This window comes from Oryzias latipes, chromosome 11 (assembly GCF_002234675.1).
Source record: "Oryzias latipes chromosome 11, ASM223467v1".
In the NCBI taxonomy this organism is placed as follows: Eukaryota; Metazoa; Chordata; class Actinopteri; order Beloniformes; family Adrianichthyidae; genus Oryzias; species Oryzias latipes.
The window spans coordinates 25,102,972-25,126,589 of NC_019869.2; the positions used below are offsets into that span (position 1 = coordinate 25,102,972).

Genomic DNA, 23,618 nt, shown 5'->3' on the forward strand with positions numbered 1-23,618 from the left:
AGATACTGAGTGGCTCGAATAGCTGCACTTTTTGGTGGATATGACTGTGACAAGCCACCCAAATGAGCTGAAGGAAAGTCTACAGGCGCCGCAAATGCTTGAAGCTGTTCTGTCATTCCAGCGCAAGCTGACTGTCTTTGCCAGAGATGTACAGCCAAACAAGAGGACGCTGCTGTTTTACCATTGCACTGACTTGCTTGGCATTTGCACAGAATTCAAACTTAACTGTATTAATTTGATTTTATATACTTTACCTTTTCAAAAGGCTGCTGTTTTCTTTTTTATAAACGCAGGCTGCATTTTATTGCACTCTGTTTAGTTCCCAGAGAGGGGCATGGCAGGCACGTTCCATTTTGTTGTTTTTTGTTCGAATCCTCAAAAAAAAAATGACATCAAAAATCGGATTTCTTTATTACATTTCTATAATTTAATCAAAGCAATGAAACATAATTCAGTGATATTGTAATGAAGTCAAACTTGCACAACAGAGCAGTCACGTGACCCGTCGTTCTCCGCAGAATGCACTGCAGGGCGAATAAACATTTAATCGTTAATGCTCATAATGTATTTGTAACAACTTAGTCATTTTGATAGTAGGCTAATATAGCTAATATAGATACATGTTTCATGCGTTGCCTTCATTAAAGAGCGTAAATAGGGCTTTTAATACTTTGCGGCTCCAGACATATTTTTTTTTATTTTTTTGGTCCATAATGGCTCTTTCAACATTTTGGGTTGCAGACCCCTGCACTAGACAGAGCTCTGAACCTTTTTTCTTCAATGATTTGTGATCTTCACTGGTGTCCATGGATTACATAAAATCTTTCCACCTTTATCCACCTTTGTCATGGTAGGGAGAACACGTCAATGGAAGGGTGGGGTCTTCTAAGGCTACGTTCACACTGCAGGCTGAAACGACCCAATTCCGATTTTTTTGCCCCTAAGCGGCCCAATTCTGATCTTTACATGACAGTCTGAACGACACAGATACGATCTTTTCAATTGCGACCCAGGCCACTTGGTTATGCCGTCCTGATTCCGAAACGTATCCGATCTTTTCAATTGCGACCGCCGTCTGACCGGCCAGGCGGCTTGATTCCGGACCATACGTCATCGATACGCAACAAACGTCATAATTTTGCGTTGAAATAGGCGAGAACATAAACATCAACCACGGCAGACGATGCTGATGAGACCAGTCAGTGGAAAGGAAGCCAGGTCACCGATTGGATTCATATTTGGGGTGACGGCTCTATTCAGGCCAAACTCCAGGGCTCTTATCGCAACCGGGCGGTTTTTGAAAATATTTCCAGCTAAATGGCCGAGCGTGGTGTTGAACCTTGCCCGCGATTACTTTTTTTTCTTTTTCCCCTTTACGGCCGTGATCAGAAGCGCGGGGGACCCAAGGCGGATCCTCCTCCTCCTCCCTGTTCTGACCCTTAGATTCTCCGGGATTCTCCAGAGTGGGTTAATAAAGAATCAATAGCATTTATTCTGAGGGAAACCTTCTTTTATGACCGTTCTCCTTCCTCCGTAACACACAACATGAATGCGCGCCCACACTGCCCCCCCCCCCCCCCCCCCCCCCCCATTCTCCACCGCTGCACGCGCAGCCCAAACATATACACATCCTGATTCTACTACAGTGGGTACAGACGATCCAGACTCCAATGCCGTCTTAAAATGAGAAGATTGTGATTGTGCTGCTCCTTCGTGAAAATAAATTTAATATTGCAAAAAGAGCTCTACTGTTGACAACACTGTTGTTGACATCCATTGTTCACGTTGGCTCCACAAACGAGTGACGTCGTTCACCGTTGAGTACTCTTCTGCGCATGCGGGTCAGTTTTGGGTCATCTCACGGTCATACTGGAGACCACAAAAGTTCGGATTTACTTGGAAATGTGAACGGTCTTGCAAAAAATTCAGATTTTTTCAAAAAATCCAAATTGAGCATTAAGCCCTGCAGTGTGAACGTAGCCCAAGATAGCACAAGGGTTAAGAGATGAAATATGCATTTAGGTTATCTTATTTGTCACATTTATTCAAAAACAGACATTGTCATCATTCTTTCAGCAAAAAAGGATTTCAGGACGGATCAAAACACGACCACCAATAAACGTCAGCAGAAAGACGGATCCCTTACCTTCAAACCTGCTCATCATAGTGCTGTAAAATGGGCATTACGTCACACTTGGCGACATGTCACACTGCAAAGACAGGCTCTAGGTCAAAACTTCTTACCCCATTAGCAGATTTCCTTTAGATAAGCAAAATAAATCTGCCAACGGGGTAAGAAAAATGGTCTTACAGTGGATTCTTATTTTAAGAAAAAAGACACGTTCTTCAAACCGGGATAATTTTGCTGCTTAAAAACTTTATTCATGAGATTATTTTTCTTGCAAGATAGGAAATAAGACAACTTTTCTTGAAATAAGGTTATTTTTACCTTCTGAAGGTCCAGTTTTTGCAGTGCACCCCTTTCATTTGAGTGCATGGAAATCTCTCAACATGTGTAGCTTTTCTTTGTCGTAACAATTGTTAGTCTTGTGTAAACTGGCATCAGTTGATGCTGACGTTGAGTTCTGTGATTGACATCAGACATATCTGAAACTTTTCCTCTGGTTTTTATGCAGCGCTTTCTCCGTCCACCCTCAAATTTGTTTCCTCTTCCTCTTCTAATGTTTGCCGGAGTGACAATCTTTCTCTCGTCTGCCTCTCGCTGTCGCCTCTCTTCTAATTTCCTGTTCCTTCAGGCGATGCGTGTTCACGCTCCCCTGTTTCCTGCACCTCATTTCTCTGGAGTGCATTTATTTCCGTGTGAAGATGAAAGTGTGAAACTTGTCGGCCCGAACGAGCATGTTCTTACAGCGCGGTCACAGCAACGGCGACGCACGAGGACGCTGATTCAAAGTGTGTTTGTCTGGTTGAGGCTCACACTCGTCTTTCAAAGCCCATGATGCAGTGCTGGCATGACCTCATGATGGGCCTGGGTCCCAGAAATACCCAAAACAGAGAAATGAGTGCACAGAAAAATAGTGCGTAAGGGATTCTGGTGCTTCTGTGGATGATTCACTGAGGATAAGGTGCAAACACAACTTTTAAATCAGGTCTTTAGCCTTCACCATGGATTAAGCTGCATTATATCATTCCAGAGCACCTAAACCTGTACATCAGTACACCCTGCATATTTGAATTAAAATGATTTAGATCTTAAAAGAATCTGGTGTGTTGATTTTTAAACTGGTGAGCTTATCAGAACCAGACATAGCTGTAGTCTGAAGCTGAATGAAGAACCAAAGCATCCTGGACCATCTGTAGCTTCACCTTTGTCTGTTTTTCCCTACTGTTGAGTAAGACCTGCTCTGACTTGTTGCCATCATCGGCGCTCAGATACAGACATAGCGACAGTTCAGTGATAATGAAGCCAGAGCATTTGAGTGATGGTTCGCTCATCTTCTCCATCATGTCCTCCATCATGTCCTCCATCATGTTCTCCATCGTGTTCTTCATCATGTCCTCCATCATGTCCTCCATCATGTTTTTCATCATGTCCTCCATCATGTTCTCCATCATGTCCTCCATCATGTTCTTCATCATGTCCTCCATCATGTCCTCCATCATGTTCTTCATCATGTCCTCCATCATGTTCTCCATCATGTTCTCCATCATGTTCTTCATCATATCCTCCATCATGTCCTCCATCATGTCCTCCATCATGTCCTCCATCATGTTCTCCATCATGTCCTCCATCATGTCCTCCATCATGTCCTCCATCATGTTCTCCATCATGTCCTCCATCATGTCCTCCATCATGTCCTCCATCATGTTCTTCATCATGTCCTCCATCATGTTCTCCATCTCGTCCTTCAACATGTCCTCCATCATGTTCTCCATCATGTTCTTCATCATGTCCTCCATCATGTCCTCCATCATGTTCTTCATCATGTCCTCCATCATGTCCTCCATCATGTCCTCCATCATGTTCTCCATCATGTTCTCCATCATGTCCTCCATCATGTCCTCCATCATGTCCTCCATCGTGTTCTCCATCGTGTTCTTCATCATGTCCTCCATCATGTCCTCCATCATGTTTTTCATCATGTCCTCCGTCATGTCCTCCATCATGTTCTCCATCATGTCTTCCATCATGTTCTTCATCATGTCCTCCATCATGTCCTCCATCATGTTCTTCATCATGTCCTCCATCATGTTCTCCATCATGTTCTTCATCATGTCCTCCATCATGTCCTCCATCATGTCCTCCATCATGTCCTCCATCATGTCCTCCATCATGTTCTTCATCATGTCCTCCATCATGTTCTCCATCTCGTCCTTCAACATGTCCTCCATCATGTTCTCCATCATGTTCTTCATCATGTCCTCCATCATGTCCTCCATCATGTTCTTCATCATGTCCTCCATCATGTCCTCCATCATGTCCTCCATCATGTTCTTCATCATGTCCTCCATCATGTTCTTCATCATGTCCTCCATCATGTCCTCCATCATGTTCTTCATCATGTCCTCCATCATGTTCTCCATCATGTTCTCCATCATGTTCTTCATCATATCCTCCATCATGTCCTCCATCATGTCCTCCATCATGTCCTCCATCATGTTCTCCATCATGTCCTCCATCATGTCCTCCATCATGTCCTCCATCATGTTCTCCATCATGTCCTCCATCATGTTCTTCATCATGTCCTCCATCATGTTCTCCATCTCGTCCTTCAACATGTCCTCCATCATGTTCTCCATCATGTTCTTCATCATGTCCTCCATCATGTCCTCCATCATGTTCTTCATCATGTCCTCCATCATGTCCTCCATCATGTCCTCCATCATGTTCTCCATCATGTTCTCCATCATGTCCTCCATCATGTCCTCCATCATGTCCTCCATCGTGTTCTCCATCGTGTTCTTCATCATGTCCTCCATCATGTCCTCCATCATGTTTTTCATCATGTCCTCCGTCATGTCCTCCATCATGTTCTCCATCATGTCTTCCATCATGTTCTTCATCATGTCCTCCATCATGTCCTCCATCATGTTCTTCATCATGTCCTCCATCATGTTCTCCATCATGTTCTCCATCATGTTCTTCATCATGTCCTCCATCATGTCCTCCATCATGTCCTCCATCATGTCCTCCATCATGTCCTCCATCATGTTCTTCATCATGTCCTCCATCATGTTCTCCATCTCGTCCTTCAACATGTCCTCCATCATGTTCTCCATCATGTTCTTCATCATGTTCTCCATCATGTCCTCCATCATGTCTTCCATCATGTTCTTCATCATGTCCTCCATCATGTTCTTCATCATGTCCTCCATCATGTCCTCCATCATGTCCTCCATCATGTTCTTCATCATGTCCTCCATCATGTTCTCCATCATGTTCTTCATCATGTCCTCCGTCATGTCTTCCATCATGTTCTTAATCATGTTCTTCATCATGTCCTCCATCATGTCCTCCATGATGTCCTCCATCATGTTCTCCATCATGTTCTTCATCATGTCTCCATCATGTCCTCCATCATGTCCTCCATCATGTTCTCCATCATGTCCTCCATCATGTTCTTCATCATGTCCTCCATCATGTCTTCCATCATGTTCTTCATCATGTCCTCCATCATGTTCTTCATCATGACCTCCATCATGTCCTCCATCATGTCCTCCATCATGTTCTCCATCATGTTCTTCATCATGTTCTTCATCATGTCCTCCATCATGTCCTCCATCATGTTCTCCATCATGTTCTTCATCATGTCCTCCATCATGTCCTCCATCATGTCCTCCATCATGTCCTCCATCATGTTCTTCATCATGTCCTCCATCATGTCCTCCATCATGTTCTTCATCATGTCCTCCATCATGTCCTCCATCATGTTCTTCATCATGTCCTCCATCATGTTCTCCATCATATCCTCCATCATGTCCTCCATCATGTCTTCCATCATGTTCTTCATCATGTCCTCCATAATGTCCTCCATCATGTCCTCCATCATGTTCTTCATCATGTCCTCCATCATGTTCTCCATCATGTCCTCCATCATGTCCTCCATCATGTTCTCCGTCATGTCCTCCATCATGTTCTTCATCATGTCCTCCATCATGTTCTTCATCATGTCCTCCGTCATGTCTTCCATCATGTTCTCCATCATGTTCTTCATCATGTCCTCTATCATGTTCTCCATCGTGTCCTCCATCATGTCCTCCATCATGTTCTCCATCATGTTCTCCATAATGTCCTCCATCATGTCCTCCATCATGTTCTTCATCATGTCCTCCATCATGTTCTCCATCATGTTCTTCATCATGTCCTCCATCATGTTCTTCATCATGTCCTCCATCATGTCCTCCATCATGTTCTCCATCATTTTCTTCATCATGTTCTCCATCATGTTCTTCATCATGTCCTCCATCATGTTCTCCATCATGTTCTCCATCATGTCCTCCATCATGTTCTTCATCATGTCCTCCATCATGTCCTCCATCATGTTCTCCATCTCGTCCTTCAACATGTCCTCCATCATGTTCTCCATCATGTTCTTCATCATGTCCTCCATCATGTTCTTCATCATGTCCTACGTCATGTCTTCCATCAAGTTCTTCATCATGTTCTTCATCATGTCCTCTATCATCTTCTCCATCATGTCCTCCATCATGTCCTCCATCATGTCCTCCATCATGTTCTCCATCATGTTCTCCATCATGTCCTCCATCGTGTCCTCCATCATGTCCTCCATCATGTCTTTCATCATGTCCTCCATCATGTCTTTCATCATGTCCTCCATCATGTCCTCCATCGCGTCCTCCATCATGTCCTCCATCATGTCTTTCATCATGTCCTCCATCATGTCTTTCATCATGTCTTTCATCATGTCCTCCATCATGTTTTTCATCATGTCCTCCATCATGTCCTCCGTCATGTCTTCCGTCATGTCCTCCATCGCGTCCTCCATCGAGTCCTCCATCATGTTTTTCATCATGTCCTCCATCGCGTCCTCCATCATGTCTTCCGTCATGTCCTCCATCTCGTCCTCCATCGCGTCCTCCATCATGTCTTTCATCATGTCCTCCATCATGTTCTTCATCATGTCCTCCATCATGTCCTCCATCATGTCCTCCGTCATGTCTTCCATCATGTCCTCCATCATGTCCTCCGTCATGTCCTCCATCGCGTCCTCCATCATGTCCTCCATCGCGTCCTCCATCATGTCCTCCATCATGTCTTTCATCATGTCCTCCATCATGTCCTCCATCGCGTCCTCCATCATGTCCTCCATCATGTCTTTCATCATGTCCTCCATCATGTCTCTCATCATGTCCTCCATCATGTTTTTCATCATGTCTTCCATCGCGTCCTCCATCATGTCCTCCATCGCGTCCTCCATCATGTCTTCCGTCATGTCCTCCATCTCGTCCTCCATCGCGTCCTCCATCATGTCTTTCATCATGTCCTCCATCATGTGTTTCATCATGTCCTCCATCATGTTCTTCATCATGTCCTCCATCGCGTCCTCCATCATCTCTTCCATCATGTCCTCCATCTCGTCCTCCATCGCGTCCTCCATCATGTCTTTCATCATGTCCTCCATCATGTGTTTCATCATGTCTTCCATCATGTCCTCCATCGCTTCCTCCATCGCGTCCTCCATCGCGTCCTCCATCATCTCTTCCATCATGTCCTCCATCATGTCCTCCATCGCGTCCTCCATCGCGTCCTCCATCGCGTCCTCCATCATGTCCTCCATCATGTCTTCCATCATGTCCTCCATCTCGTCCTCCATCGCATCCTCCATCATGTCTTCCATCATGTCCTCCATCGCTTATTATGTTCTAATTTTCCGAGTTCAGGAATTAGCTCCATGTTGGTTTCTTCTGACCTCATGTCGTTCTTTGCTCTTGTCAAAAGATGTAGTTTGATTAATGAAGTCATTTCAAATTGGCCTATCTGGTTAAGAAGATTTTATTTATATTTGAATCCAAAGCACTGACTCTCTAACAGAAGTGGACAGAGCGAGTGTGATGTCATCCGTAGATAAAAGTCTACTTTTGGCTCCAACCAAATGAAGTCTGTTCAGTCACCAGTTCTTGGTGATGCGGACGCCGCCATGTTGGACCCAGACAACATCACTAAGCAGTGATTGGTGTGAGTCAGTCTCCAAGCCGTTTCTGTGGCAACCACTCTCACCAATCAGGAGTGAGCTTGTTTGAATTCCACACTTCTACCACTTGAAAGTGGGATACACTCAATCTAACCACCTAAATTTATTGAGGCATCTGATTGGTCAGTTTGTAACTTGAATAACCTGCAATAAAGACATAATATCATGAAAAAAGAGGATCATCAAGAATATATTGATAAAGGTATCAGATCATTCTGACCAATAGAATGACTGAATAACAGCTGGTTATTTTTTTATGGTCTATGGGATTTTGGCTTCTTGGAGCCAGCAGGTACTTCCTGTTTGGAATGCTGAGGGGAGGAGTCACTCAGTCCAGTTCTTAGATGCAATCAATGATCCAAGCCCTTAATTTTATAACTTTTTTAAGACTCGTTTTAAGGTTTTTATTTGTTTTTTTCTTTTATACGGAATATCATTTGTCTTTGAATCTGTGCCGTTTTGAAGACGCAACAGTAAAAAACCCAACTGTGTGTCATTTAGAGTTCAGAGAAAGGTGGATGTTCTTCTAAGTTCTGAATAAAAAGACAAAGTGATCTCCAGAACGATCCTCATGTTGAACAGATGGAGTGAGAGTCCTCCTCCTTGATTGGGCTTTTTCTCTCCTCCGTGTCTGGCTCCAGCCCTCCTCCAGCAGTGATGCCTCCCAGGTTGTTTTTTTTAAATGTTTGGGATGATGAAACGAAATAAAATCTTATCTTCTCCATCAGCTTGTATTACAGCCTGTCGTTGTTGGCAGCAAAGCTCCATTTGGATCGGCTGAAACGGGGGCCGCCTGGGAAATGAGGGTTTTCTGCCGAAGCCTGGTGGCATCAGACGGGCTTTCTGGAAGAGGAAGTGCCGCTCACTTCATGGCGTTTCATTTTGTGGGCGCGCTGAGCTCCTGTCATGCGCCCCCACATAGAAACAAAGTTTCGAATAGATGTGGCACGGCTTCAGAGCACCTGAACCCTCCTTTGGCTTTGCTGTTGGATCAGACCAGTGTCATGAGGGACCCAGTGCAGGTCGTAGTGTCCTCAGAAAGTCTCCTTCATGTTTGCATCAGTGACGGTTTTACTACCAGCAGCTGTTTCTTCCATTAAAGGCGGGTCGATTTACTGTGTGACCCCCCCCCCCTTAAGTGAGAGTTTACATGTTTTTCAGATGAAGCTGGAGATGAGTACAAACTCCTCCACTGGAAAACAGTCCTTCTCAAAGCACGTTTAATAAAACAAAGAATAGATGTTGTTGTCTAATAAATGCAAAGAAAATCTTCAAATGGAACAAGTAGAATTTGATTTGTTAATTTATTCAAGATTAGGAAGCGCTGTCCTGCCGTTTTAAGATGAAATGAAATCTTGAAATCTGCCATAAACATTCATATTTAAGTATTTTGCAATGGAAATTGGAAACGTTATCTCTTAAAATGGGTATGTTTTCCTCAAAAAACACTTTTTAATCTTTAAATTATATATATATGTATGTTTGAACACCCCCCCCTTCCAAATATATCCAATTTAATAGCTACATCTATCCAACTCTCCTTATTTCTACACAATAAACATCTTGAATTGAGACTAAAATACACATTGTCTGTTTATATAAATGTACATTTACCTCTAAACCTCTGCCTTGCTGTTGTTAAATACAGTTTCCTTAAATTAAACGAGTCTGTTTCTTAAAAACAAGCCTACGAATTAAAATGACTAGCACTAGTCTCATTTGAGATTTTGCCTAAAATGAGACGTTTTTGTCATCAAACGACTCATCAAGATCATAAAGTTATTAAAGCAAGTCGTTACATTTTCATGAAAAGTTAACACTTAAATGAAGTGTCATAAAATAGAAGCTAGGCAAAAATACTTGGTGATGTTTTGTGTTTTCGCCGTGTTGTTAACCAGCATGGAGGATTAACCGGTTAGTGGTGACAACGCTGGTAGAAACCCAGAGCAGGTTATGCTGGAAGCTCCATTAGAGCAGATGATGATGATGATGATGATAAAGTCTGATTTCCTGATGAAGATCCTGTTCTTTATACCCACACTAGGCTGGGAGTGCTTTCCAATTAGGAAGTCTGTCCCCCCAGGGCCCCGTCCATGACAGTTTCTCAGCCTGACTCTGTTACGGCGCTGCCTGTCTCCACTTTGTGTTTATTGAAGCTTTTTTCTTGGAGCAGCTTGGTTGTTGCAGCAGAGCTTTGTCCTCAAAGCTTTCCTTTGCCTGCTCTGCGCAGAGCCGCTCGCTGCAGATTAATGAAACACCGTACAGCTTCCTGACACTCGGGTCAGAAGCAAACAAACAGCCTAATGGAAACCGGCTCGTCTGTTTTTGCTCTGCAGCTCATGTTTCCTCTAAACGCCCGCACTCCCTCTGAGCCCGTCCTTTCATGGAGCGATCTGCAGCCGTGTGATCCAGCTCCCATCATGTGATTTGTCAGGTACAAACAGTTTGGCAGCTTCCCCCTCCAGAGGTGTTTCTGTGAACAAAGCATCGGCAGCACTGTCCAGTCCTGGAGCTGCTGGGAGAAGGTCAGCTGTGGGTTAGTGTCGCCTTTGGTCGGTTCTGTTCAGACCGAGCAGAACCACCCACAACCACCCCCAGCCTCTGCTGCATCCCCTCTTTCCGTTGTCAGGTCTAAAAATGAAGGATGCTCCACATTTCTGCAGCCTGAGTGAGATAATGAAATTATTGTTTTGATAATGGAATTTTCTGCCTAATTATGTGCGATAATGCGTAGCCGGCTGTGGGGCTGATCCTTTATTCCAGCACCCAGCTGACACCACTGCCCCCACCCCCCACCCAAGTCTGGTACCAAACTGAGCGGGAGCAGTTTCCTCCACATGGATTATATCAGGCCAAACTTCAAGCTTTTAAAGTAGAGGTAATTTTATATAATCCCAGAACTGCTACAGCTGTTCGGCTAAACCACAAATAATCTGAACAAAGATTTTCAAAACAAAAGCAAATAATAATCAGAAGTTTTCTAAATCTGAATTAAGATAAAAGCATGAATTACAGGAGCTAAACTGTTTCTCTGCATTAAAACAATGAAACATGAAAGTTCAATGTGGTTTTCTGATCACCACTCTGGTCAGGTGGAGCTTCCAGCCACTCTGAAAAACCTGGACTCACTTCTGAGAAACACCTGTGATGCTGATGACAGGTGTGTCCCCATGGTCCTTCTGTTCTTCCCAAACTCTTTTGTACACACTCATTTTATTTCATCAAGGATTCTGTTGAGCAACCAAGACTTTGATTCAGGCCATTCCACAGTTCATGTATTTATGCTTTTGATGTTTGTTGAAGTCATTTTTGTCATTAACTCGGTGGGGGGATGGTTTGTCCACATGGTTAAATACTGCATCTGGTAATCAATATTCAGGTATTCTTAAATATGGACCAAATAAAATCTTTATACACAAGAGTTTAACATCCATCCATCTTCTAGACCAGGGGTCACCAACCCTGTGCCCCCGAAAACCCCTTGTGGCGCCCGCAGGGAATGCTCCAAAAACAGCACTGCTCATAAAGCAAATCAATATTTTGTGGCGATCTGGGGGTTAGCCCCGCCTTCAGCTTTTAAGACTCATGGGAAGTGGGGAATCTCTGGAGTGTTAAATCGTGAGGGAGCTGTGAGCAAAAGTGAGGTTTAGGCTGTTTAGCTGGTGGTGGGTGTGTTCAAAATAAACTGATATGTTTGTCCGCTAACTTATGTGAGTGTCGTTCTCGACAAACCAGGGTTGTGCTCTCCATGGGGCACGGGTAGCAGGTTCGGACATGTCCAGTGGGGCCGCTACTGAGAGGATAGTGAATTAAGACTCAGGCACAGCGGTACTTGCCTGGATAGTAGGGGTGATGATTCAGTGCTTGCTATTAGTAATTGATGCACTTTCACATTACATCTGAGCCGGGAGTGTTCGTGTCCCTGGGGGGTGGGTTCTGGTCCTTGCTCCTGAGCGCTGGGCCCCGCCAAATTTCCAACTGTGGCCGAGCCTGGTCGGGCCATATTTACAACACCCCATGTGGGCCCTCTTTTTTCCCCGGGGTTCCCCCCTCTTGGGCGGGGGCGGCGGGCCCCTGCCTCGCTCCTCCCTGGACCAACCGTGGGCCGGGCGGATGGCTGCCTGGAGTGCGGAGCGGGTCTCCCTTGGGGGGTCCTGGCTCGTACCTGGGGTTGGGGCGGGGGGATGCCCGGAACTCCTGGGTGGTGGTGGGGTGCTCGTCTGGGGCTGTGGGCGTCCTTCTCCGGTGGGGCCCTGCGTTGGGTTCTCCCGGCGCGGCGGGGGGGCTGCTCTCCTGGTTGGGCTGGGGCGGCGCTCTCTCTCCCTCCGTGCCTCCCTGCTCTCTGGCTCTGGGGGCCTTGCGGCGGTCCTGCTGGCCCTGGCCTGGGTGGCGGGCTTGGTCGCCCGGGCGGCGGTTGTTCCCTGCCGGTTCCCGTGTGGCGTTGGGGGGATTCCGGCTGCCGCTGCTGCTGCGGTGGGGGTCTTGGGGTGGGGATGGCTGGGCACTCTCCCTCCTTCTTTCCACGTTCCACCATCCATTTTAGAAGAACATAAACACTCACCTGAGCACAGGTGTTAGCTCACCTTTGCACTAACAGTTTGCATGACTGAATGACTGAAATATTTCACACTAGTTGGTTTTAAGGCATAAGTATGCGTGTGAACACTATCTGTTTTGTGTACATGTCGACAGGTGGACATTTTTGCAACTAGCAGGTGTGTTTATAACATTTGAGTGTGTGTGTGGACAGGCTCCGCCCTTATTGTACTACATTTGAACCTTACCATAATGATTAACAACCAGTAAACTTGTTGCTTTATGCTGCTTCATGGTCTTATCCCCCTTCCCCTCCTATTATCACCCCCTACCCCCCCTCTCTCTAACGTCCCTCTCTCTTCTTCCCCTCTTTCCTTTTCCGTCCGGTCCAACACCAAAGATTTTCAAACATGATTGAAATGAATAAAGTTTGGCCTCAATTACAAAAGGGGTTTATTCAGACATACCTCTGGTTTGTCTGAAGATTAATAACCCCTCTTGTTAAAGTAAAATATGTCCAACACAAGAGGCCCTCAGCTCTCATCTGTCTGCCCAGCTGTTGGACAGGACAAGGTAGAAAAAAAAAAGAAAAAAAAAGTAATTGATGCACTTTAGTTCTGCTATGGTGAAATATATGGAAGAGTATGGAACGGCCTGAAACTTGCGAACCGGCGCTCCCGCCTTTGAGAAAGAGACATGTGTGTGTGTCTGTGTGTGTGAGGAGAAGGGGAGGGGTAGTGAGTGCAGGCGAGGTAAAACAGCACACGGAGACCATTGAGCAACACCTGGATCATCAGTTGGCTTAAATTACTCAGCTCATTCTAATAATGTCATCATTTACTAACTTTTACAGACATTTTAAATACTTGTCTGTATTTTCCATATCCATTTATTTTTACGGTTGTTTAGTTGGTGATAGTAACGTCTAAATAAAGATAGCAGGTAATGCAGGCTGGAAAACAGCTGCACTTCTTCAGACCATAAATAAACAATCCATCATTTGTTTCTGAAAGTATTGAGCATTTTGGAGGACTTTTACTGTTGGTGTTGCACAAAATTAGGAAAATGCCAAATATTTTCCGAGTAATCCCAGTGATGAGTTCTGTGATTTAGTTTTAATGTTTTATGAGACCTAAACATTATTTTAACAATAACAGGTTTTTAAATAATCAAATCCCTGATACGTTTCACAAATACACACACGGGACCAGAGACACACACACAGGACCAAAGACACACACACAGGACCAAAGACACACACACACAGGACCAAAGACACACACAGGACCAGAGACACACACACACACAGACACACAGGACCAAAGACACACACAGGACCAAAGACACACACACACAGGACCAGAGACACACACACAGGACCAAAGACACACACACAGGACCAAAGACACACACACACAGGACCAGAGACACACACACACACAGACACACAGGACCAGAGACACACACACACACAGACACACAGGACCAAAGACACACACAGGACCAAAGACACACACACACAGGACCAGAGACACACACACACAGGACCAGAGACACACACACACACACACACACACAGGACCAGAGACACACACAGGACCAAAGACACACACACACAGGACCAGAGACACACACACACACAGGACCAGAGAGACACACACACAGGACCAAAGACACACACACAGGACCAAAGACACACACACAGGACCAGAGACACACACACAGGACCATAGACACACACACAGGACCAAAGACACACACACAGGACCAAAGACACACACACAGGACCAAAGACACACACACACAGGACCAGAGACACACACACAGGACCAAAGACACACACACAGGACCAAAGACACACACACACAGGACCAGAGACACACACACACACAGACACACAGGACCAGAGACACACACACACACAGACACACAGGACCAAAGACACACACACAGGACCAAAGACACACACACACAGGACCAGAGACACACACACACACAGACACACAGGACCAGAGACACACACACACACAGACACACAGGACCAAAGACACACACAGGACCAAAGACACACACACACAGGACCAGAGACACACACACACAGGACCAGAGACACACACACACACACACAGGACCAGAGACACACACACACACACACAGGACCAAAGACACACACAGGACCAAAGACACACACACACAGGACCAGAGACACACACACAAACAGGACCAGAGAGACACACACACAGGACCAAAGACACACACACAGGACCAAAGACACACACACAGGACCAGAGACACACACACAGGACCATAGACACACACACAGGACCAAAGACACACACACACAGGACCAAAGACACACACACAGGACCAAAGACACACACACAGGACCAGAGACACACACACAGGACCAGAGACACACACAGGACCAAAGACACACACACAGGACCAAAGACACACACACAGGACCAAAGACACACACACAGGACCAAAGACACACACACAGGACCAAAGACACACACACAGGACCAAAGACACACACACAGGACCAAAGACACACACACAGGACCAAAGACACACACACAGGACCAAAGACACACACACAGGACCAAAGACACACACACAGGACCAAAGACACACACACAGGACCAAGACACACACACAGGACCAAAGACACACACACAGGACCAAAGACACACACACACAGGACCAAAGACACACACACAGGACCAAAGACACACACACAGGACCAGAGACACACACACAGGACCATAGACACACACACAGGACCAAAGACACACACACAGGACCAAAGACACACACACAGGACCAAAGACACACACACAGGACCAGAGACACACACACAGGACCAAAGACACACACACAGGACCAAAGACACACACACAGGACCAAAGACACACACACAGGACCAAGACACACACACAGGACCAAAGACACACACACAGGACCAAAGACACACACACAGGACCAAAGACACACACACAGGACCAAAGACACACACACAGGACCAAAGACACACACACAGGACCAGAGACACACACACAGGACCATAGACACACACACAGGACCATAGACACACACACAAGACCAAAGACACACACACAGGACCAAAGACACACACACAGGACCAAAGACACACACACAGGACCAGAGACACACACACAGGACCAAAGACACACACACAGGACCATAGACACACACACAGGACCAAAGACACACACACAGGACCAAAGACACACACACAGGACCAAAGACACACACACAGGACCAAAGACACACACACAGGACCAAAGAAAGAAGTTTTTAGCAAGCAGGTCCTGTGGCGCCCTTCATACCACTTAGTACCCATGAAATAGCCCTCAGTCTCAAAAAGTTTGGTGACCCCTGATCTAAACCCTCTAAATCCCTTTTGGAGTCCTGAGGTTGCTGGAGCCTATCCCAGCTACTGAAGTCAAACATTTTCAAAAACACACTTATTTACACAAACACACACATGTAAACACAAACACACAAAAGGGACAGTTTTTCTTCTGAGTTTTGTTCAGCTGGACTCCTGACGACCTTACATGGGCGCGTAGACCCGTCTGTTTCAGGACAGGAGCTGGGTCTGCGGGTGTTTTATTTATTGCTGGTCGTGGGTGGTAGAGGAAAGCTGCTTCTGCTCAGACTGCCAGCCAAGCTCCAACACCGGGATGACGTTCAGTAGCACCAACCGTCATAGAAAACAGCTGCTCTTCTCAGCGTCTGCCAGAGCAGGAGAGGACTCGGGGCAGCAGAATGCAGAGCTCTGCCCCGTTGTCCTATGGTTTCCCTGCTGTTGTCTCCACGTAAAAATCCAGGACACGTTCTCGCTTTGCTGCCATGAAGACCCCCTACAGTGAAAATGGTGTTTTTCACATGTTCTGGCATTTTTCTGATGGAGGACATAAACAAAAGAAAATGCATTTTCATAAGGAGAGATCTTGAAAGCGTGATTGAAAGATTTAACAGTGAAGCATGAACATGTTTGTGATGACCGCAGACCAAATTAATAGACCTTATAGCCCGCACGCTAATGGCGGTCAATGCCAGCCCGCTCCGATTTGAAGAGCCGGGAGGAGAACGGGGCGAGGAGGGCTGATGAAGTGTCTGGAATCTGGATGTTTCTATGAATTTAAAGGCAGGAAATTGATTGTGATTGGCTGTGAGGAAAGTTAGCTCTTTAGCTATTGGCTCAGGGTGAAGACCAATTATTGAGTGACGAGTGAAGCGATGAATCGGCAAACCCAGCATACTTGAAAATCAGGTTTACTGAAATCGCACCAAAGCTTCACTTCTAAATACTCTTTTGTTCCAGTCCTTGTGAAGCAGATGTAAAAATGCCGTTTGAAAACAATGTTATTTATCATGTAGAAAATGGGGCGGGCCACAAGCTCCCTGCTCCCAGTTCTCAGTAACGGGGAGGGGAAAGGGGGCGTCTTCCAACAACTTCCATTGCTTTGGAACCATTCTAGATGAATGGGAGTTTTCATAGATTAACACTGTATTTGATTAAGCCAACCTGCGTTCCTCTGCACATGCTCACTGAGACCCTCCATCTGATGGCAGACGGGCTTCAGGTGAGCTTTTACAACCAGGACCAGGTGTGAAAGCCCAATTCTTCCAGTCAAAATCTGCTCTCAGGGACGGTGAACGTTCGCAACCACTGACAGCAATCACACAGAGCATCTGCAGCTGTCAGTCAAAGTCTGGGAAATGCTTTGGGTTGGAAAAGACGGCTTGGTTGGGTGGTGTTCTATCTGACCCATGCTGAACCATGCAGCGGCAGCAGCAGCATCTCACTGATGAAGCTGCTGTGAGTGTGACTCCGGGGAGCCTCTGAAAACCTCATGGGCTTGTTGTCAGAACATCCGTCCTCCTGGGATCTTCCTGAAGTAAGAAGATGTTCACTCGTTTTCTGTTAAAGGGAGCGACCAGTGTTTTTAGAAAATCCTTATAATTTAAAAAAGATAAATATCGTAATGCAAAAATGCGTCTTTGTTACATAGCTCGTGGGGGGGGCTTATCATGAACCGACAGGAAGTCCCGCCTTAGTGAAGCCAGAGTTTAGACTCAATGTTGAACGTTTTTCTTTATTATTTGGTTCTTTACATCCCTCCAATTCCTTACTTTACACTCCGACCGCACCTCCAACCCCCAGCCCCCAGCCCCACCCACCCCCATGGCAAGACAAAGCATTGTGGGAAGCGTTTAAAGTTAGTGTCATTGGAGAACCATCCTGGAGCAAAATCAAAGCAGCTAACAGTGACTGTTGTTCCAATGACGAAGTTTGCACTGTGTGTATGTTGTTAACCTAAAAGCTGACTGACTGGATCATCAGTCCGTCTATGTGTGAAATCTTTGCTCCATTCTGATCATCTACTGTCAGATCCATGAACGTCTTTGTTTTCCTGGTCTGAGTTGGAATCTGGATCAGAACTGTACGTCTGGATAGATCTGATTGATCACCATATTTGTTGGACCAGTAATGTTAGGTTGGAGTTCTGAGCAGGAGCAGGAGAGAGTTTAAACCAAGGGTGATAGGAAGTGGGGGCGGGCTTACTCTTCACCAAAGGTCCCGCACACAACTCAGAGGTGAATTTCTAATATTTGTTTAACTCCTGCTGCTCTGCAGATACTATGTCCTAGAAAACGACAGGATTTTTAATTTTGGCTAAAAACGCCATCATCATATAATCATAAAGACCACTGGGAACTATTTATTTTTATTTTTGTAAAGATGATTGGAGTGGGACTTTAATGAATGAGAAAGATGGAGTCCTTTACGCATTTGACTAACTGGATGAACACCTTTATGTAGTTAACTAAGTTATTTTGACTTAAATGGAACTGTTGCAGTGAAATGGAAATAATGTTTTAGTTGTTTTCATCCATCCATCCATCTTCTTCCACTTATCTGGGACTTTATCGCGGGGCAGCAGTCTAAGCAGAGATGCCCAGACTTCCCTCACCCGGCCACTTCCTCCAGCTCCTCTGGGGGGACCCCGAGGCGTAGTAGAAGTAGAGACGCTGCTGTGATTTCCCAGCTAGTGATGCGATGTTCTCGGACCAGGAGAGGTTTTCTGTGATGTGCACACCCAGGAACTTGGTGCTGCTCACTCTTTCCACCGTAGTGTTGTTGATGGTCAGAGGAGCATGCTGAGTGTGCACTCTCCTGAAATCCACCACCATCTCCTTCGTCTTCTCCACGTTCAGGAGGAGATTATGGTCTCTGCACCAAGCAGCCAGGTGGCTCACCTCACTCCTGTAGTTTGTCTCATCTCCGCTCCTGATGAGACCCACCACTGTGGTGTCGTCGGCAAACTTAACGTAAATGTTGGAGCTGTGTGTCGGAGCGCAGTCGTGGGTCAGCAGGGTAAAGAGGAGGGGGCTCAGCACACATCCTTGGGGAGCCCCCGTGTTCATCATGATAGTACTGGATGTGTTGCTGCCGACTCGCACTGCTTGTGGTCTCCCCGTCAGGAAGTCTAGCAGCCAGTTGCACAGAGGTGTGTTGAGCCCCAGCTGAGCCAGTTTGTGGGTGAGCTGCTGGGGGGGTGATGGTGTTGAATGCTGAACTGAAGTCAATGAACAGCATTCTGACATATGAGTCCTTATTCTCCAGGTGAGTGAGTGGGGAGTGAAGAGCAGTTGAGATGGCGTCCTCTGTTGAACGGTTGGACCGATAGGCAAACTGAAATGGGTCCAGGGAGGGGGGCAGGGCAGACTTGATGTGCCGCATGACCAGCCGTTCGAAGCTCTTCATGATGATGGGGGTCAGAGCAACCGGACGGTAGTCATTAAGGCAGGAGGGAGATGGCTTTTTTGGGACGGGTATGATGGTGGTGGCTTTGAAACATGTGGGGATGACAGCCTGACTCAGAGAGATGTTGAAGATGTCTGTGAAGACATCAGCCAGCTCACCCGCACAGTCTCTCAGCACCCGACCAGGGATGTTGTCTGGTCCTGGGGCTTTCCGTGGATTGATCCTGCTGAGGGATCTCCTCAAGCTGTCCGAAGACAGCGACAACACCTGGTCACCAGGAGAGGGTGGAGTTTTCTGGGCCGTTGTGCTGTTCGCTGCCTCAAAGCGAGCGTAGGAGTTCAGATCGTTCAGCAGGGAGATGGAGCTGTCACATGTCTGTGGGGGAGGTTTGTAGTCTGTGATGGTCCGAAGTCCACGCCATAGGTGAGTATTGGAACGAAGATCAACCGGTAAATTAAGGTGCTTTGTTTTTTGGCTCAGCTCTCTCTTCACCACAACGGACCGGTATGGCCACCGCATAACTACAGACGCTGCTCCAGTCTGCCTGTCGATCTCGCGCTCCAGTCTTCCTTCAATCGTGAACAAGAGCCCAAGATACTTAATCCTTGTGCTATCCTATGGGGTCCAGATGACCCCCCCCCCCTTCCATTGACGTGTTCTCCCTACCATGACAAAGGTGGATAAAGGTGGAAAGATTTCATGTAATCCATGGACACCAGTGAAGATCACAAATCATTGAAGAAAAAAGGTTCAGAGCACTGTCTAGTGGGTCTAGATGACCCAACTCCCAATGTTAAAGTGCCTAGGATAGGGTTAAAGGGTTAAACAAGGGCTAAACTCCCCCACCTGGGGCAGGAGCACTCCCCCCACCCTGAGATGGAAAACTACCTTTCTCTGGTGAAAAACCATGGCATCAGACTTTGCGGTGTTTAGTTGTTCTTCGCTTTGCAATTTGTTCACGTATTGCAATTCAAATTGTCATTGCTGTATTGATCACTTTTCGCACATGGCCAGTTTCCTCAGATCCTTCAGTCTTACTGATTGGAACTTTGGGGTTTAGTGAACCGGTCAGGTGGACTTTTCTTGCCTCTTGTTAGTCTTTTGGAGTTCTACACATCTGGAAGCTCTTTGGTCTAAAGCATCAACGATGTTCTGGAAGAATCAAAAAATGTCAGTCATTTTGACTGAGAGTATTTTGAGCCTCTTGGCTTTCCATAGAAGAACCAGGAATGTGAGCGTTCCCATTTCTCTGGCAGTTCCAGCACTTCTCTCCGGTCAGAAAGCTGCCGTTTCAGACCGAACATCTCAACTGCGTTTTCCTCACTCGGCGTTGTTGGATGATAACATCTGCATGAGGATGAGCGTCTGTGTCACGTGACCTGAGCGGTTCCGCATCGTTTTTCTGATTGCAGGTTTTTATTGCAGATTACATTCCTGACACGTGCATGTTGGACTGTGGGCCTGTTGCTGAGACAAAACAAAAATGGTTTACTTAAAAAGTAGAAGGAGAGTGATGCAGAAGGAGGACCCACAGTTACTGCTCACCGCAGGGCAACCATCCCGGAGCGCCTGATCATGAACATAAAGCGCTGAACTGCAGACGGACGGAATCGGCTTCTCCTGTTTGCTCAGAAGTGAAGGAGGCGAGTGGGTTTGTGTGCATGGGAGGGGGGGGCTGTAACGGCACACGATTCAGATTGGGTGTAATGATGCAAAGCAAAGCGCAGCAGGGGACCTCAGACCAGCCAGTACACCCCCCGTCGCCCTGTTTATTTGCAAACAAGGAGGGGGGGGGGGGGTCATCTGCTCACAGAAACTGGTTTGACTCTCCTGCCAAATCAAACCAATGAATAAAAAACTCTTGAAGCTGTATTTCTGGCTCTGCTGCTTCTTGACAGGCAGGATGCTCAAACATGAGGCCCCCCCCATAAACACACACAGGTTCTCCGCCAGCAGGGGGGCTGCTGGAAGCTTCTCCTCTGATATTAGCCGACATCTGACCTTAACGAACGCACGGCGAAGTGGTGGGAGGCTGTCCTGACAGCAGCCCAGCCTAATGAGGGGGGGCTCTGCCTCCCAGCAGAGTTGGTGTCAGACCACCACAGTTACCAGGCACAGACCCCCCCACCCCCACCCACTTCATTAACTCCACGCTTAAGAAGCCACTCTGCAGAAACTGTCACTGCGGAGCTGCAGAGAGACGGCGTGTTTGCCGTCATGTCACAAAAGGGAGGAGCTAATGTGTGTGAGATTCTAGCATTTGTGTGCATCAATGTAACGTGTGTGTGTGTGTGTGTGCAAGCATAACGTGTGTGAATGTACGTGTGCGAATAAAATGTGTGTGTATGTTTGTCTGTCAATGTAACTTCTGTGTATGAAATTACCTTGTGTGTGATTATCATGTGTGAATATAATAGGAGTATGAGAATATAACTAGTGTGTGTAAATAGGTGTGTGTGTGAATATCACACTTTTGTGTGACTATAACATGAGTGTGAGTATCACTTGGTTTTATTGTTTCTAAAAAGTGAATAAAATCACTGCAGATTCTGAATTTTCACTCATTTAAGTTCACTAAAGGTTTTCCTTTTTTTTTTAGTTTTAACTGGTTGAAGATGATTTTTTTTTTTATGTTTGGAAAACGTTCCTGTTTTCTGATGATCTGCTAAGTGTGGACTTCCAGAACCATCGTGGTGTTCATTCCCATCTCCTTGTTTCGTTTTTTTAGGGGCCACAAACGGAAGCTGGAAGAAGAGGAGGCGAAGACGAGGCAGAAAGACGGGAGCTCCTCTGACGAATCCTCTAAGGACTCCAACGAGGAAGAGGAAGGCAGCAGCTCGGAGGCAGACGAGATGGCCGCGGCTCTGGAGGCAGAGCTGCATGACTTTATGTGACGAGGACGGCGAGGAAGAGGAGGCCGCGGGGCCTGAAGGTGGAGCCGTGGTTCTGACCATGAATGTAATAAAGGCTCCAACGTTTGGGACTCGGCCGTCTCCAGGAGCCTGTGCTCTTCACCCCCATGAAGAAGATCAAACTGTTTTTTATTCACAGTTTTTATACTGATGACAGAAAATATTTGAAATGATGGATTCTATTTGCCAAAGAGTTTGGAACTGGTGACCTTTGACTCTTCAGTTGAAGCAGCAGGGGGAGGTCTTTGCGCTCCTCCTGTTGTCATCTTCTCCTCTGACAGGAAAGTCCTCCTGTTTCTCAAAGGGAATCCCTTCAGCAGTTCTCATCGTTCAGGGAAGTCTCTTTTTCTACCTGCCCCCCCCCCCCCCCCATGTTAAAGTTTGTTTAGATCTGAGCTCAAACTGACGTTCTACGATGAGACACGACTTTTTCTTTGGTTTTTGGGGTCAACAGGTGAGATGGAAAAGTGGAATATCCTAAAAAAAAAACTCTTATTTTCTTAAATGTCCTGTTTTTTAATGTTTTTTTTGTAAATCCACATTTTTGTGCAAACCCTAGATCAAATATTTGCTGCAGACATATTTTTACGCCCATCCATTCATGCGCCCCTTTTCGGGGTAACCACCCCCCTTGTCCTCATGTGAGGTGGGGGCTTTGGCCGTTTCCTTATCCAAACCTTTTTCTGTTCTGCCGATGGGATAAAAATAAACTTTTGTGTGCTTTTATTATTTCAAATAAAGTTGTGTTTTTGTGACTTTGTTTTGACTCGAGCCTCAAAGAAAAAAGGCTTTTATGGAATAAAGATGTTTCTAAAAAACAACATTAGGATGCGTATGTGTCTTCTTCCAGCCTTGTGGTTTTGGGTTTATGGTTTTCTTCCCACAGAAGAAGCAGCTTTTTGATGAAACTCGTTCAGAGGAGGTTAAGTTTTATTTCTCTGAGGTTCTCTGAAGAGCTGCAGCTCCAACTGCAACGCCCCACTGTTGGTTGGGTTTCTTTGCATTACTTACATACAAAATTGCATTGTTTTTTTTTTTAAGCACAATTTTGCACATTTGTTTTTTTTCCTTCACAGCACACTGTGTTCTGCATCCTGATTGGCTGAGAGAAAAGTGTAGAAAGTGTGTAGAGAGCAGTTTATAGCATCTGTAAAACTGTCTCACAGATGTCACCTATAGGTGATTCATGGAACC

The 23,618-nt window shown here is 46.1% G+C and overlaps 1 protein-coding gene across 1 annotated transcript in view; it reads left to right on the forward strand.

Annotated features, from left to right (window-relative positions):
- Positions 1-23,247, forward strand: part of ctdp1 (CTD phosphatase subunit 1) — a 57,288-nt gene extending 34,041 nt beyond the window's left edge. The window contains exon 13 of the mRNA XM_023960216.1: positions 22,241-23,247. Coding sequence (XP_023815984.1) covers positions 22,241-22,406 — 166 coding nt within the window. The 3' untranslated portion in view covers positions 22,407-23,247. The remainder of the gene's footprint in view (positions 1-22,240) is intronic.
- Positions 23,248-23,618: the final 371 nt, after the last annotated feature.